The following is a 13,530-nucleotide window of genomic DNA, read 5'->3' on the forward strand; positions in this document are numbered from 1 at the left end:
TGGTGTAATGAAATATATAGAAGAACTTGGAAGATGTTTCCGCAACAATGAGTAGGAAGTTTTCCAAACTCCTTTGTTCCTTAAACTCAGAGCTCTGCTGAGCTGTGTCCTAGGGGCTAGTTTAGGGACTGCAGCAATCACCCATGCTAGCCAGCATGGCCAAAGCTGAGTGAAGATGTAGAATGCCACAAGTCGCCCCAACCCTTCCCCAAATCAATTTAGATTCTCTCCCTTGACTTGTGTAATTTTTGGAATCTTTATAAAGAAGTTTGCTTCCATTTATAAGCCTTGAATGACAGAAAAGCCTAATAATAATATTCATTTGTTTATTTTTCTATTTACTACTTCACCTTTCTAACAATAATGATAAAGGTGAGATAACTTAAATATAAGTTAAAACAAAGCACGTAAAACAATATACTGTTGGCTCGCCACATCAACAGATTTTACATCCACAGATTCAACTGTCTGTGGTTTATAATTTTTTAAAAAAGCAAATCTTGATTTTGCCTTTTTATATAAACGACAACATTTTACTAGGCCAGATCAATCCCAAAATAAATGTTTGTGAAGATGTGCTCCAAGAAAATTTGTAGTAGACATAGTGAAATCTTTGTGATATTTAGGGCTCTCAAAGAAATGAAAAATAAGCTTCCATTTTTTAAATAAAAAGTATTTGTAACATTAATGGTCATGAGTCACTTTTGAGGCTTTGTAACATATTACATAACAAATTGCCTTCACAAAATAACTTTACAAGCTCCACAGGGAAGAAGCAATTATGTTGGGCCCCTTCCCCACCTCATCAAACTTCCCATAAAATTGAGAATCTAGGTCTTCAAAAATAGATGCTGTCAATGCAGTTCACAGGAAAGAGAATCACATAAACACTCCATTTTCACTCTCCCTTTTCCCTTCTGTTCTTTGAATTTCCTTCCTTTGTTGTTTTTCCTCTTCTCTACCTGTCCCCTTTTCGCATATCACCCATCTGCCTTCCTATCTGTTTTGCCTTCTAGCTCATCTTTCTTCTCTTCTGCAGCCTCTGACTGTGCACAGTATCTGTCTGCCTATCCATATGTTTGTTGCTAGATACCATATTTATCTATCCACCTGCTCTATCTTTTGTCTGCATTCACATAGCTCCTTACCATCTCCTGACTATGTATTTCCCTGGCAATTTTGTTTCTCTGAGATAGCAATAAAAATCCTATTCCATATCATCAGGCTTTTGTTGTGACCGTCACCCCCCCCCCCCCCAGCAAAGCAGTGGGCAAGGAAGTTATGACAGTTCTTCTAAATAGGTCAAATAGCAATGCCATGTATGATGCAAAAGGACACACATTAGAAGTAGATCTCTGCCAAGGAAAAAATAGACATGGATGCCCACCAGGTTTCACATTCCCATTTTGGACTCCTCAAGAAGGTCACAATGTTGTGCTGCAGCTGCCATTTTGGAAGACGAGGAAAAATGTTTTGTCACTTTTGGCTGCCCTTCTAGCATAATTGACGGTAATTGGAAAGGAAATTGATACAAATCACTTCAAAAAGAATGGAACATCTGGATACAGGGATGATAACAACTGGAAGAAGACAAGGAACTCTAGCACAAAAGAAAAGAACTCTAGACCTGTTCAGAAGAGCCCTTTGAATAAAGTTATTATGAACGAATTATAGATACCATGTTTCCCCGAATATAAGACACTGTCTTACATTTATTTTTTTCTGAAGAAGACACATTATGGCTTATTTTCAGGAGATGTCTTATTTTTATTAAGTATGGTGCAACAATCTATATTTATTCAAATATAGTTAAGACATCTTCTTCTGTAACTGTTGCTGTTTGGTGCTGGAGAAGAGAGACCAGCCTTGTTGAGACCCATCTGGGTCTGGCTGAAGGAGCTACAAGAGCTGGGAGAAGTGGCACCAGCACATGCACCAAGTGCTCCAGTGGGCCCCAGTTAGTCCTAAGGAAGCCGGGGATGAAAGGAGGAGTAGGAGGCAGCATAGCGCATTCTCACTAAGCATTCCAGTTTGGCCTAAGGAAACAGAGTACGCAGCCTTGCTGGGCCACTGTTGGGCATGAGAAAAGGTGAACAAGGCTGGAGAGAGAGAGTGGAGGACTCCCAGGAAGGAGAGAACTGAACACCCCAAGGCACACCAGGAGGCCTCGCTGCGAACCTTAAACTTCAAAACTTTAAAAAGGAATTTAGGACTTCCAAAGGAGGCAAGCAGAGGCCCTTAAAGAAAAAAAGGGGGAGGGCACCCCAGGAGGAAGCTTCTATGAAGCCATATGCCTCAAAGCCTTGGCCGGTAATTCCAAATTCAAATTGAAAGAAGGGTTGCCTGTTTTCTTTATTACTCCACTCTGGTATACTGCACAGCCATGCCTATCACTATGTGTTATTTTCGGGGTATGGCTTATATTGCACAAATGCTTAGAAATCCTGCTACGGCTTATATTATGTGTATGTCTTATTTTTGGAAAAACACGGTATCCTTATGCTTGAGCATAACGTGCATGAAAAATTGAGGATTTGTGGCTAATCATTGTTAAACTATATTTCCCATCATAACCCATATTGACTTTTACTGGTTGGAGAGAAAGGAGTGAGATCCCATGAACATCAGAGGCAGGGAGATTGAAGTTCTGCACCTTTTCTATTGATCCTTTTAGGGTTTACTTCCATTCATGGAATCATAAAATCATAGAGTTGGAAGAGACCATATAGGCCATCCCATCAAACCTCCTGCCAGGCAGAAAAAGCTCGATCAAAGTACCCCTGACAGACGGCCATCCAGCTTCTGTTTAAAAGCCTCCAAAGAAGGGGCTTCCAACCATACTCAAGGCTGGACTGTTGAGTAACCTAACTGTGGAAAATGAGATCTTAAATCACCTTGGTTCTCCAACGGTTTTGGGCTTTAGGTCCTACCATCTGTTATTGTTGGTCATGCTAGATGGGCATGATTAGTCTTGCAGGGCAAAACACCAAGGAGACTAAAAATGAACAACAGTGCTCTCTGTCTCCTTTGGCATAAGTTCTCAGAGATATTGTATTTTTAAAGAATTCACCAAAAATAAAGGGAGGGTTAATTTAAGCACAATGGTGTTCTATCACCACAGTTCTAAGGTGTATAATTGCTGGAGGGTAAGATGACAATGTATTACTATTCTTTAAGACTTTTCCAGCAAATTCTATGTGAATATTTCAATCCAAACTAATACTGATCATATTTTTCCTCCACACCCCTATAAGAATAATTCCAGGGCAACTCTGCAGAGAAATCCCGTGCAAACTGACCCATAGGAGTGGAGTTTTGCAGGAAAATGATGCATTGTTACAGTAACAATCATCCACCGCTTTCAAAGTGCTTTAAAATTATACAGAGAAAAGCAAACCTTTCCAAAGATCAATTAACATAAGCTATTTCAATTTTTGCTATGAGCTTTGCTCTACATCTTTTTGACACGAGGGCTATCTGTCTCTTTGGTCTTTTCATTCTTTGACAAAACAATAATCTCGGGCACAGCACCTCTCTTTCTGTAGCTGGCCCTTTGTCACCTGCTTCAACCTACCTAGTAAGCCAGGAACCATCTTTCTAAGTGATCTTTTTCATGTGCACCTGTCGCTGTCTTTGTTGATCACTTTCTCTGTCAGGGGAATGCGAGCCAGGTTATTTTATGCTCCCATTCTTCAAATACTCCTATTGTACCAAGAAGATGTTTTAAGTGCCTGAAGGTGGTTTGTTCCTCATTACTTCACCAAACTGACATTAATAGCCAGCAAAGAGCACTGCTGAGTGCAATTATGAATGGTGTTCAGGTACGAAAGCTGCTTTGAGCCTGCTAATGCTTCCTAATTATAATCCTTTCGGTGGAGAGTGTATGAGAGGCATGGAGGGAAACGGGAGGGTGCAACATTATGCCGACTCCATTCACCTAGAGAGTGGCAGCAGTCCAGGCAGAAAGGGCAGGTCTTGGCTATTTCCTTTTGAGAGGCAGCAAGCCTCCATGAAACCAGTCCAGACATATATGTGAGCCAGCTGATACTCTGCAGCTAATACGTCATGCCAAAGAAACATGGCAAATCACAAACAACAGTGAATCCTTTCCACATGGACAGCTACTTGATGAAACAAAGCAATTGACCAAAGCAAGCTTCCCAGAACAAACAAGACGGGAAAAACAACATTTGGTTTACGGCAGCCTATCATATGAGTAATACCAGACAGCCTTACATGCATGTTCCTAGGGATGAACAAATACACCTCCTGGAATCCCAAGAGGGATGTTACTGAACTAACCACAGGACGCATGTTTAGATTCTTGACTAGACTCTTTTCCTCCAAAACCAACCTACATGCATGAATCTACACTCAAGAAGCAGGGAAGATGACAGTTTTCCATCTGAACATTAGGAAGAACTTCCTAACTATGAGACCTGTTCAGCCATGGAACTCTCTGCCCCAGAGTGTGGTAGAGGCTCCTTCTTCAGAGGCTTTTAAACAGAGGCTAGATAGTCATCTGTCTGGGGTGCTTTGAATGCAATTTTTCTGCTTCTTGGCAGGGGTTGGACTGGATTACCCACGAGGTCTTTTCCAGCTCTATGATTCTATGATTCTAAGGACAGTGCCATCTTCAGAGCATGGTCCCATGGAAGATATTATCAATAAACCTTACAACAGATATTGTAAGAATATCTTAAATGCATCTAAAAACATTTGAATATGCTGTTGACAATGAAATTATAGATGGATTAAAAACTTCTTACATCACCAATCACGGCAATGCAGAGGCAGTACAGGGTGGTGGCCAAAATGGAGTCCAAGCCCAGGCAGAAATCCCCACTCAGGGATTCCAACTCGGGTATAAAATTCACTACATGTATCTGTGTGCATACGTCTGTATGTTCCTTCTAATAATGATCCCTTAATGCATAGTTTTTTTTAAAGGAAGGAATACTCAGAGGTGGATTTCCCAGTTCTTCCTCTGAAACGTAACCTACAGCATCCATATTCATTGATAGTCTCCTACTGAAGTTGTTGTTGTTGTTCATTCGTTCAGTCGTCTCCGACTCTTCGTGACCTCATGGACCAGCCCACGCCAGAGCTCCCTGTCGGCCGTTACCACCCCCAGCTCCCTCAAGGTCAGTCCAGTCACTTCAAGGATGCCATCCATCCATCTTGCCCTTGGTCGGCCCCTCTTCCTTTTGCCTTCCACTTTCCCCAGCATAATTGTCTTCTCTAGGCTTTCCTGTCTCCTCATGATGTGGCCAAAGTACTTCAACTTTGTCTCTAGTATCTTTCCCTCCAGTGAGCAGTCAGGCTTTATTTCCTGGAGGATGGACTGGTTGGATCTTCTCGCAGTCCAAGGCACTCTCAGCACTTTCCTCCAACACCACAGCTCAAAAGCATCGATCTTCCTTCGCTCAGCCTTCCCTAAGGTCCAGCTCTCACATCCATAGGTGACTACAGGGAATACCATGGCTTTGACTAGGCGGATCTTTGTTGCCAGTCTGATGTCTCTACCTACTGAAGTACTAACTAGTATTAACTCTGTTTAATTTGCAAAATCAAACAGGAGCTGGTGCATTATGGGATTTGGGCACCAACCTCAGGCCATTTTCCTCAATTTCTCTTAATGTAAGCAAGATACCAGGGTTATTATAAGAACAAAATGGCAATAAAACATCTGTACTAGTTCTGGATTCTCTGGAGGAAAATCAGGACAGTACACTCAAAGAATGCAATAAAAATGCACAAGCCCCTTTCGTTCCCCTCAATTAAAGTCAGCACAAACATTTCACAATTTAGCCTCTCCTGCCACTCAGCAACTGCAGTCTAAAGCTGTTCATGACCTCTGCATAATGGTAAGGCCAGCACTGACTGCAAGCAGGACTCCCTTCTACTATATCTCCTCTGCGTTAACCAGTTGCTTTGCTCCTATCCATTCACCTCTGCTTTACAGTTCTAAATCAAAATTCCTTTGCACAATCGTGGAGAAATTCCCTGTAGAACCCCAGCTATATAATCCAAGCTACAAATGAGCACTGGACTTTTATTTCCCTGAATTGGTTAATAGATGCTGGCTTTGTGCTATATAATAGAATATACTTGGAATAGCAGAAATCAAGGTGCTGTGGATGAGAACTTTACATAGCCGCTCAGGAAACCCTTTGTATGGGTATATCTCTTCCCAGCTCTAGTCAGTGTGTCAACCAAAAATGGGCCCCATAGGGTCTGAATGCCATGGGGGGGGGGGGGGGGACAGAACACAGGAGATAAAGAAGCAAATGTTTCATGCAGCCAACTTCCTACACTGAGAAAAGATCATTGTGTTAGAATTGACTGAAAATATAAGTGGCAGCACACAATCTGCCCCTACTGTGTCAAAAGCTAGGCTTAAAAGGGGTGGGGGTGGTACACCCCTCATATAACACTCCCTCATGGGGCAGCATAAGCTTCATATAGCAGTGAAGCCCAGCAAAACAATGTGCAAGTAATTCATTGCCAAATTATGTCAGTATACACAGCCATAAAACACACCAAGGGTGGTATTATTACTCTTAGAAAATCTAGAGTGTGGATGGGATTTCTTTTAATTTTCAGCTTTTTTCACCAAGGGATATAGTGGGGGAGTAACATTTACACTCCTAATGACTGTGATCCATGAGTCAAGTTTCCAACATTTCTCTCACTTGGAATGTTTCAGTATCCTCAGCAGACCTCAGCTTCTGGAAGTTTGGGGAGGTTTTTCAAAGAAAAAAGCATGCACCAACCCTGAAATCATAAGGTTGGCTCTTAAAATTCATAACTGACTGGAACGAACAAAAACAAACAGTCCATTTATTATAGGAGCCCTGCTGTTAGAAAGAGATACATAATTTTGTTGGCATAAGAGGAAACATGTCAGTCTTACCGTTGATTGGGCTGGCATTGAAAAAGTCTGCCTCATACAGTTGGGGAGAAAGAGATTTCATGTGTGTGAGAGCAGAGGCGGCCCTAGGTAATTTTCAACTTTAAGCAAGCAGTATCCCCGCCCAACCAATCACTGATATATATTTTCTGTTCATCGTGGGAGTTCTGTGTGACATATTTGGTTCTATTCCATCATTGGTGGAGTTCAGAATGCTCTTTGATTGTAGGTGAACTATACATCCCAGTAACTACAACTCGCATATGTCAAGGTCTATTTTCCCCCAAGAGCACCTCAAGAGCGCCCCTGGGCAAAATTAACTATACTGCAAATGCGTACTTTGCATAATGGGTTGAGCTGCCCCTGTGTGTGAGTGCACAAACATATTATAGGACTTTATTGTACAAAGCAGGCAACCTGGCATTGAAACTGAATTTATCATCTTTGTGACAGTTATGCATTCTGCTATCAGTCTGCCTCCTTCTTGCAATTAACCCATCAGTAGCTTGCAATCTTGTAATATTTTTATCACCTACCTTGTGAAAAGAATCCATTCCACTTCTGTGCCAGCCAACAGTTCTGAATCTTTTCAAATGCACTGTCAGGAGACAGGATTCTTCTCACCCCCCACTCTTCTCTCTTCCCCTTGCTATTCCTAAGCTACCTGTTTTCAGTTTATGTAATATTTTGCAGGTTACGCAAAATAATAATAAAAATCACATAGCAGCAGAAGTGTGAGAAGATAGGGTTATAAGGTTTTCAAAACCTTGACTGCAGGACCACAGATAGATAAATCAGCACAATTGTGCAAACGAAATGGGGTATGATATCAAAAGTGCTCTTCCTGGTATATAGCCACTATTTATAATTGCACAACTGCCATGAAATAGTGACTTCGTGTGATAAAATACCAAGACTGGCTCTACCATTAGGTATAGTGAAGCGCTTGCCTCAGTCAACAGATTTTTGATGCCAGAAAATGCAGAAATGCATCATTAATCTAGTGTTTGTTTGTTTTTTACAGATAGGCACAGGGAGAAATGCTTGTGGTATTTCCTCCCTCAGACACAAAAATAGCTTACTTGAACTGGGGTATTATGTAGCTTGACTTGGGTTCAAACCATTTTCTGCTCTGCCTGAGGCAGTAAAATACTTTGAGTCAAATTCCCTTCCCATTCCCTTCTCGCTAATATTACTCATTAGGATAAAAGTAAGAAACTTCCAAATACCCAAGAAGTCAAGTTTTTGACATCCACTTACCCCTGAAGGTGGGTTTGCTGTCCAGCCAAGTTCAGCTGTAGCTGTCCGAGTATCCATTAGGGTTTCTGAGGATTCGGAAAACAAAACAAAAAATCACTAAGCCAAAAAGTCACTAAGCAAATTGTGAGTCTGAGCAAAACAAAACTTTAAGGACACTACAGATGTGTGCCTAGAAACAATATGCGCCCACTCAAAATCAACAAAAAAAATTCTCACTGCTGGATGTAGACACATGCCTACGCACTTATTATAAAGAAGCTTGGCTACATGTCTCTCACCATACAATACCAAAGTTCTTCAATACCATCCTTAAAATGAGCATATTTATTAAACTATCAGCATTCCTGGATCGAATTTTACTTTCTCACATATACCTAGATTCCACTCAATGAATGCTTATGTCACAACAAAAGTTCCGGTTTTACGGGCACTGAAATATACTCTTATTTTTACTGAAAACACACTAAAATGGTTTTGCTTCTGGAATGCATTCTTTTGAAACCAGGAATTTCTGATTTTTTCAGGGCTCATCTCTTCTCCAGAGAATAGCTTAGCTTGCTGAGATTCTATAATAAGGCTGACATCATCAGCTTTACAATGGCATGCATGGCTAGGTGGTATATGAGATCATCTGATGGCATAGAGGATCTTCTGGAAAGAGCTCCCCAAAAGGCAAATTGCCAATGAGTCATTGTTTCTACAAATGTATGGGGAAGCAATATAATTTGGAGTATTGCCTTTCTTTTTTTAAAGCATATATGCATGCTTACTGCATCGTTTTTCTTCTAAAGAGACCTATCTACAATGATTTAAATCCAAACCAAGATGCATTTAGTTGTCCACAAAATCAATGGAACTGGTGACATCAGGTTAATTTATCACACTGGTTCTAATGGGACCCAAGTTGGATTTATTGCCTGATTTTTCTATCCAAAGAATAGACTGTAGCTGGTTAGTCATTTTAAAATCAAATCAAATAAGAGCAATTTAAATATAGAACAAATTAAAGACATAATCCAAGTACATCATGGTAATTCAGCTTAGTTATCAATGGCATATTTCAACATTGTGCCCACTGTTAAAAGGACAATAACTGTCACACCCATCATAAAGATCTTTATAGTGTGATAGTAGCCCCCCAAAAAGCCTCAACCTATTATCCATAATGCCCCCAAGCTAGAGTGGGATTTGGAGAAAGCCCCCCCCCCCCCCAAATCTCAGGTCCATCTAGAATGCATTTTTTTTTTCAATTTAGCCCAGATCCAGATCCTTTCAGCTAGGACCAGCTGAAATAGCTCCAGAATCAGAATTTTAAATCTAGTGGAGCCAATATTTCTGAATCTTTTCAAAAGCACTGCCAGTTTACTTAGTTCAATTTATTTGGAGCATACCATTGAATGGCTAGTATAAAGTTCAAATGTGCCAATCCAAGGCTAAAGAAAGCTATCAACTCCAAGCCAAAATCAGCATGGTTTTTGGGGTTGTCATCAATTCTGCACCAACACCGTAGCTGTATGCCCATGAGTGGAGGAAGATTAGGTATTGTTTGGTCTCCCACTGTCCTACCCTTGTCATCCTTTTTTCCCCCTTTACTGTTGGCTTATCTTAACTTTGTGTATCAGTTCTGCCAGCAGATCACTCTGTTGGTAAACCTCTTAGATCAGCTAGTAAGAGCAGATTGTGCCAGCAAAACAGCAATTTTATCCTAGAAGAGTTTATTGCTTAATCTGACCACCCTAAGAGCAATGAGCAATTTTTGCACTGCTTGTCTAAATTCTACCCATCATTTAGTACTGTGATTAAAATTTAATAGGGACATAAAAGGCTCACATAATGATAACACGGGCAACCAAAATTATTTGGAAGCCATGCCATATGACTAGTAGTTTAGGGAGATGGGTAAGTTTGGCCTGGAAAAAAGAAGGTTAAGAGGGGACACAATAGCCATGTTAAACTATTTGAATGAATGGGGTCAGGTCATGTTGAAGATGGAGATGGCTTGTTTCTGTTACTCTACAGGCTAGGATGTGGAGCAATGGGTTCAAACTGCAGAAAAGGAAATTCAATCTGAATATTAGGAAGAACTGCTATTAGACTGTGGAATTTGTTGGCAGGTACAGTCTCTTTTGGAGGTTTTTAAATAGAGACTGGATTGTTGTTTGTCGAGAATGCTTTGATTGTGTATTCCTGCATGATGCAGGGTTGAACTGGATGACTCAAGTAGTCTCATCCAACTCTACAATTCCATCTTTCACCTCAGCAAGCAAGAATCCAAAAGTGGCAGGCTCAAACCCAGAACCTTAATCAATGGCTGGTACCAAATGAGAGACTCCCTCCTGGGTACACAGAAAACTGGGAGACTTGGAAGGCGCTGAACAGACTGCACTCTGGCACCACAAGATGCAGAGCCAACCTTAAGAAATGGGGCTACAAAGTGGAATCCACTACATGCGAGTGTAGAGAAGAGCAAACCACAAACCACCTACTGCCATGCAACCTGAGTCCTGCTACATGCACAGTGGAGGACCTTCTTGCACCAACATCAGAGGCACTCCAAGTGGCCAGCTACTGGTCAAAGGACAAGTCTGCAAACTTTGTGTTTTGTTTGTTTTTAATGCAATACAACTGTTTAGGTTCACTCCTGACATGATAAATAACATATTTCTATTAAATTATGGCTGTATGCAACATGCAGCCCTCAAAGGGGTTGACGTCCTCACACCTCTTATACCATCCTTTTCTTGGCTGAATGTAATAGGTGAACTGTCTTTCCTTAAAGCAGTGGTTCTCAACCTGCAGGTCCACAGGAGTTTTGGCCTACAACTCCCAAAAACAGTTTACCAGCTGTTAGGATTTCTGGGAGTTGAAGGCCAAAACATCTGAGGACCCACAAGTTGGGAACTACTGCCTTAAAGCCTCCAGGACAGCTTTCCAATAGGCTGTATCTCCCTTTCCTGAACAATACTGTTTAATTTTGAAAATTACCAATTTTTGGGAGTGATAAGTAGAGCACATTTTTATTTAGGGGGCACTTTTATCAGCCTGTGCCAAAATGTGAGCCTTGGACTTGCTGCAGCTTTAATTTGGGGATTCGACTCAAATTGTATACATGAACCTTTGGCATCTGTTCAGTACAGACCAACAATCATACATATGCCTTAATTCTGCAGTAATTCAGTGCCGAAAGCTCAGGGATAGGGCTTTAGACATTCAGTCTCTCCCTCTCCCTGTCCAATCAATGACTCTAAACTCTAGTAATTCTGTTTATCAGGTTTAAAGATTGATCCATTATATACCTAAATTTGACAGTTTTCAGCCAGAGCTCCTTTTGAAAATGTATTCTAGTTTCCTTATTATTTTAAGCTTGCATCTCTGGTTGTCATACCACTAGCATTTCAATACAACTGTATTTTAAAAAAAATGTAAGAGGCAAGCACCATGAATTCAAAATGCCAGAATAAAAGATATAAATATGCCAGCCATCACAGGCCTGTCTATAAATTCTATTGTTTTGTTCCGCAGTGAAGAGGATGAATGTGGTCAGTTATTGGCTTTTCCATAAGTACTTGGAACTGCCTGACCAAATCAGTAATATCATTCCCCCCTATTGTCTGCATTGGCATCAACTATGTATATTGATTTGTTGCCTAAATGCCCTACTCATGCTGGCAAAAATCAGAAACATGAATAGTATACTATAAGGAAGGATTTTTTCCCAAATAAGCTTTTTTATGGCTAATTTTGTTTTTTGTTTTCATTTTTGTGTGTGTGTTTTTTTAGAGCCCGGAAGAGCTGCATTACTGTTAATATTTTTTTTCATTCTTCGTCGCTCTTTTTTTTAAGAATAACAATAGCAGCGACAAAAATACAGACAGACAGATGGGGAAGGAAATCATCCAGGTTTTATTTATTTGTTTTCAACAGATTAAGTTGCTTGTTTGCCGAAATTCCCAGAAATGTTGGGGAAAGATATTATGTTTGTCACCAATGTCTGGTCATGTAAATCTTTTTTCTGACCAGTGAATAGGCTATTATTATCTGCCCTTCTGGGATTATAGAAGAATTCTCAAGGGCCTCCTGTTGTGACAAATTTGCAGGACACATTGAAGGTAAAATTGTTTATATTCCTCTCTCTTGCATACATTTCCTGAAGAGGTGTCTGGCTCACTGTCTTGTTCAATTTTATGAAGTCAGTTTCACTTGATACAACCTGACAATATGGTCAAAATTCTTGTAAACTGAGAGGTTATGGGGTAGCTGTTCCTTAAGAATGTTTTTGTAACTGCTATCTAGGCCCTAAAATCCCTTTCTGGGAAATGATCCCAGAAATGATGGTGGCAACTACTTTCCAGGCACAATTGGTTACCCCAGATTATCTGAATCCATTATCCAGGTTCAAGATTTGTTTTTTCTGCTGAAATCATCTTGGTTGCCCTGATCTGATGGACAGCTCTCTTAAGAAAGAGATTGAGAAACATGGCCATTTTGATACTCCTAAACAGGCAAATTTTGATGCCACTGGTTATGGTATCCTTGTTGGACCAACTCTACAGATTATGGGGTAGGGAATGAATCACAGTGATCTAGTGCCTCTGGCTCCTATAGGATAACAGAGGTTATCTTGTTGTTGTTGTTTCAATTTGATGCATTAATTCATTTTTTAAACGACAGTTTCATTTACCAAATTATTCACCCCTTTATTTTATTTACCTGTTGGAGATATAGCCTTAAAACACAAGTTCAAATGCAACCACAAAGGTGAACACTAAATTGCCATAGTAGAAATGCAATCACATTTTGCACAAATGGGAGGGAAAAAATGAGTTGTGTGACTAGAGAGCTGAGATGTCTATCTATCTTGATTTCATTTTCCAGATCCCAGCTGCATTTTCTTCTTTCTTTATTTGAATTTGGTTACAAGACTTTATGTTTTCCTCCCCCACTGAAATTCACACAATTTAACATGCTTCCTCTAATGTGACATTTATTTGTGCAATTTCTCTCATTTATGCAATGTTTTACATTGAGTCGAGTCAGTTTCTGCATATTTTCACCCAATTATGCACATTTTAGCCATTTGCTTTTTGAAGATATGGATTGTTTAGGACATGATTTATATCCCTGAAACATCTTTTAACCTCAAAAATCCTCAAGATGAGAAAAACATTTTCTTATAACAAGTCTCTGAAAGTGCAAATAGACTACTCTGAATGTAAACGGTTGAGTGCAATGAAATGTCTTTCCATTCCCAATATGACCACTATTATCACTGAAGTCCCCAGGGCTAGGACATTCACTCAGCGTCATGACAGTTATGCTGTTTGGTCCTTGAATGTTTGACCTTGGAGATCATCACA

At 40.3% G+C, this 13,530-nt stretch overlaps 1 protein-coding gene across 2 annotated transcripts in view; it reads right to left on the reverse strand.

The window, feature by feature from the left end:
- Positions 1-13,530, reverse strand: part of EPHB1 (EPH receptor B1) — a 429,850-nt gene that overhangs the window by 293,867 nt on the left and 122,453 nt on the right. For both annotated transcript variants that reach the window (XM_060768006.2, XM_067465922.1), the window contains exon 2: positions 8,174-8,238. In XM_060768006.2, the coding sequence (XP_060623989.2) occupies positions 8,174-8,238 (65 nt within the window). The remainder of the gene's footprint in view (positions 1-8,173; positions 8,239-13,530) is intronic.

This window comes from Anolis sagrei, chromosome 3 (genome assembly GCF_037176765.1).
Source record: "Anolis sagrei isolate rAnoSag1 chromosome 3, rAnoSag1.mat, whole genome shotgun sequence".
Taxonomy (NCBI): Eukaryota; Metazoa; Chordata; class Lepidosauria; order Squamata; family Dactyloidae; genus Anolis; species Anolis sagrei.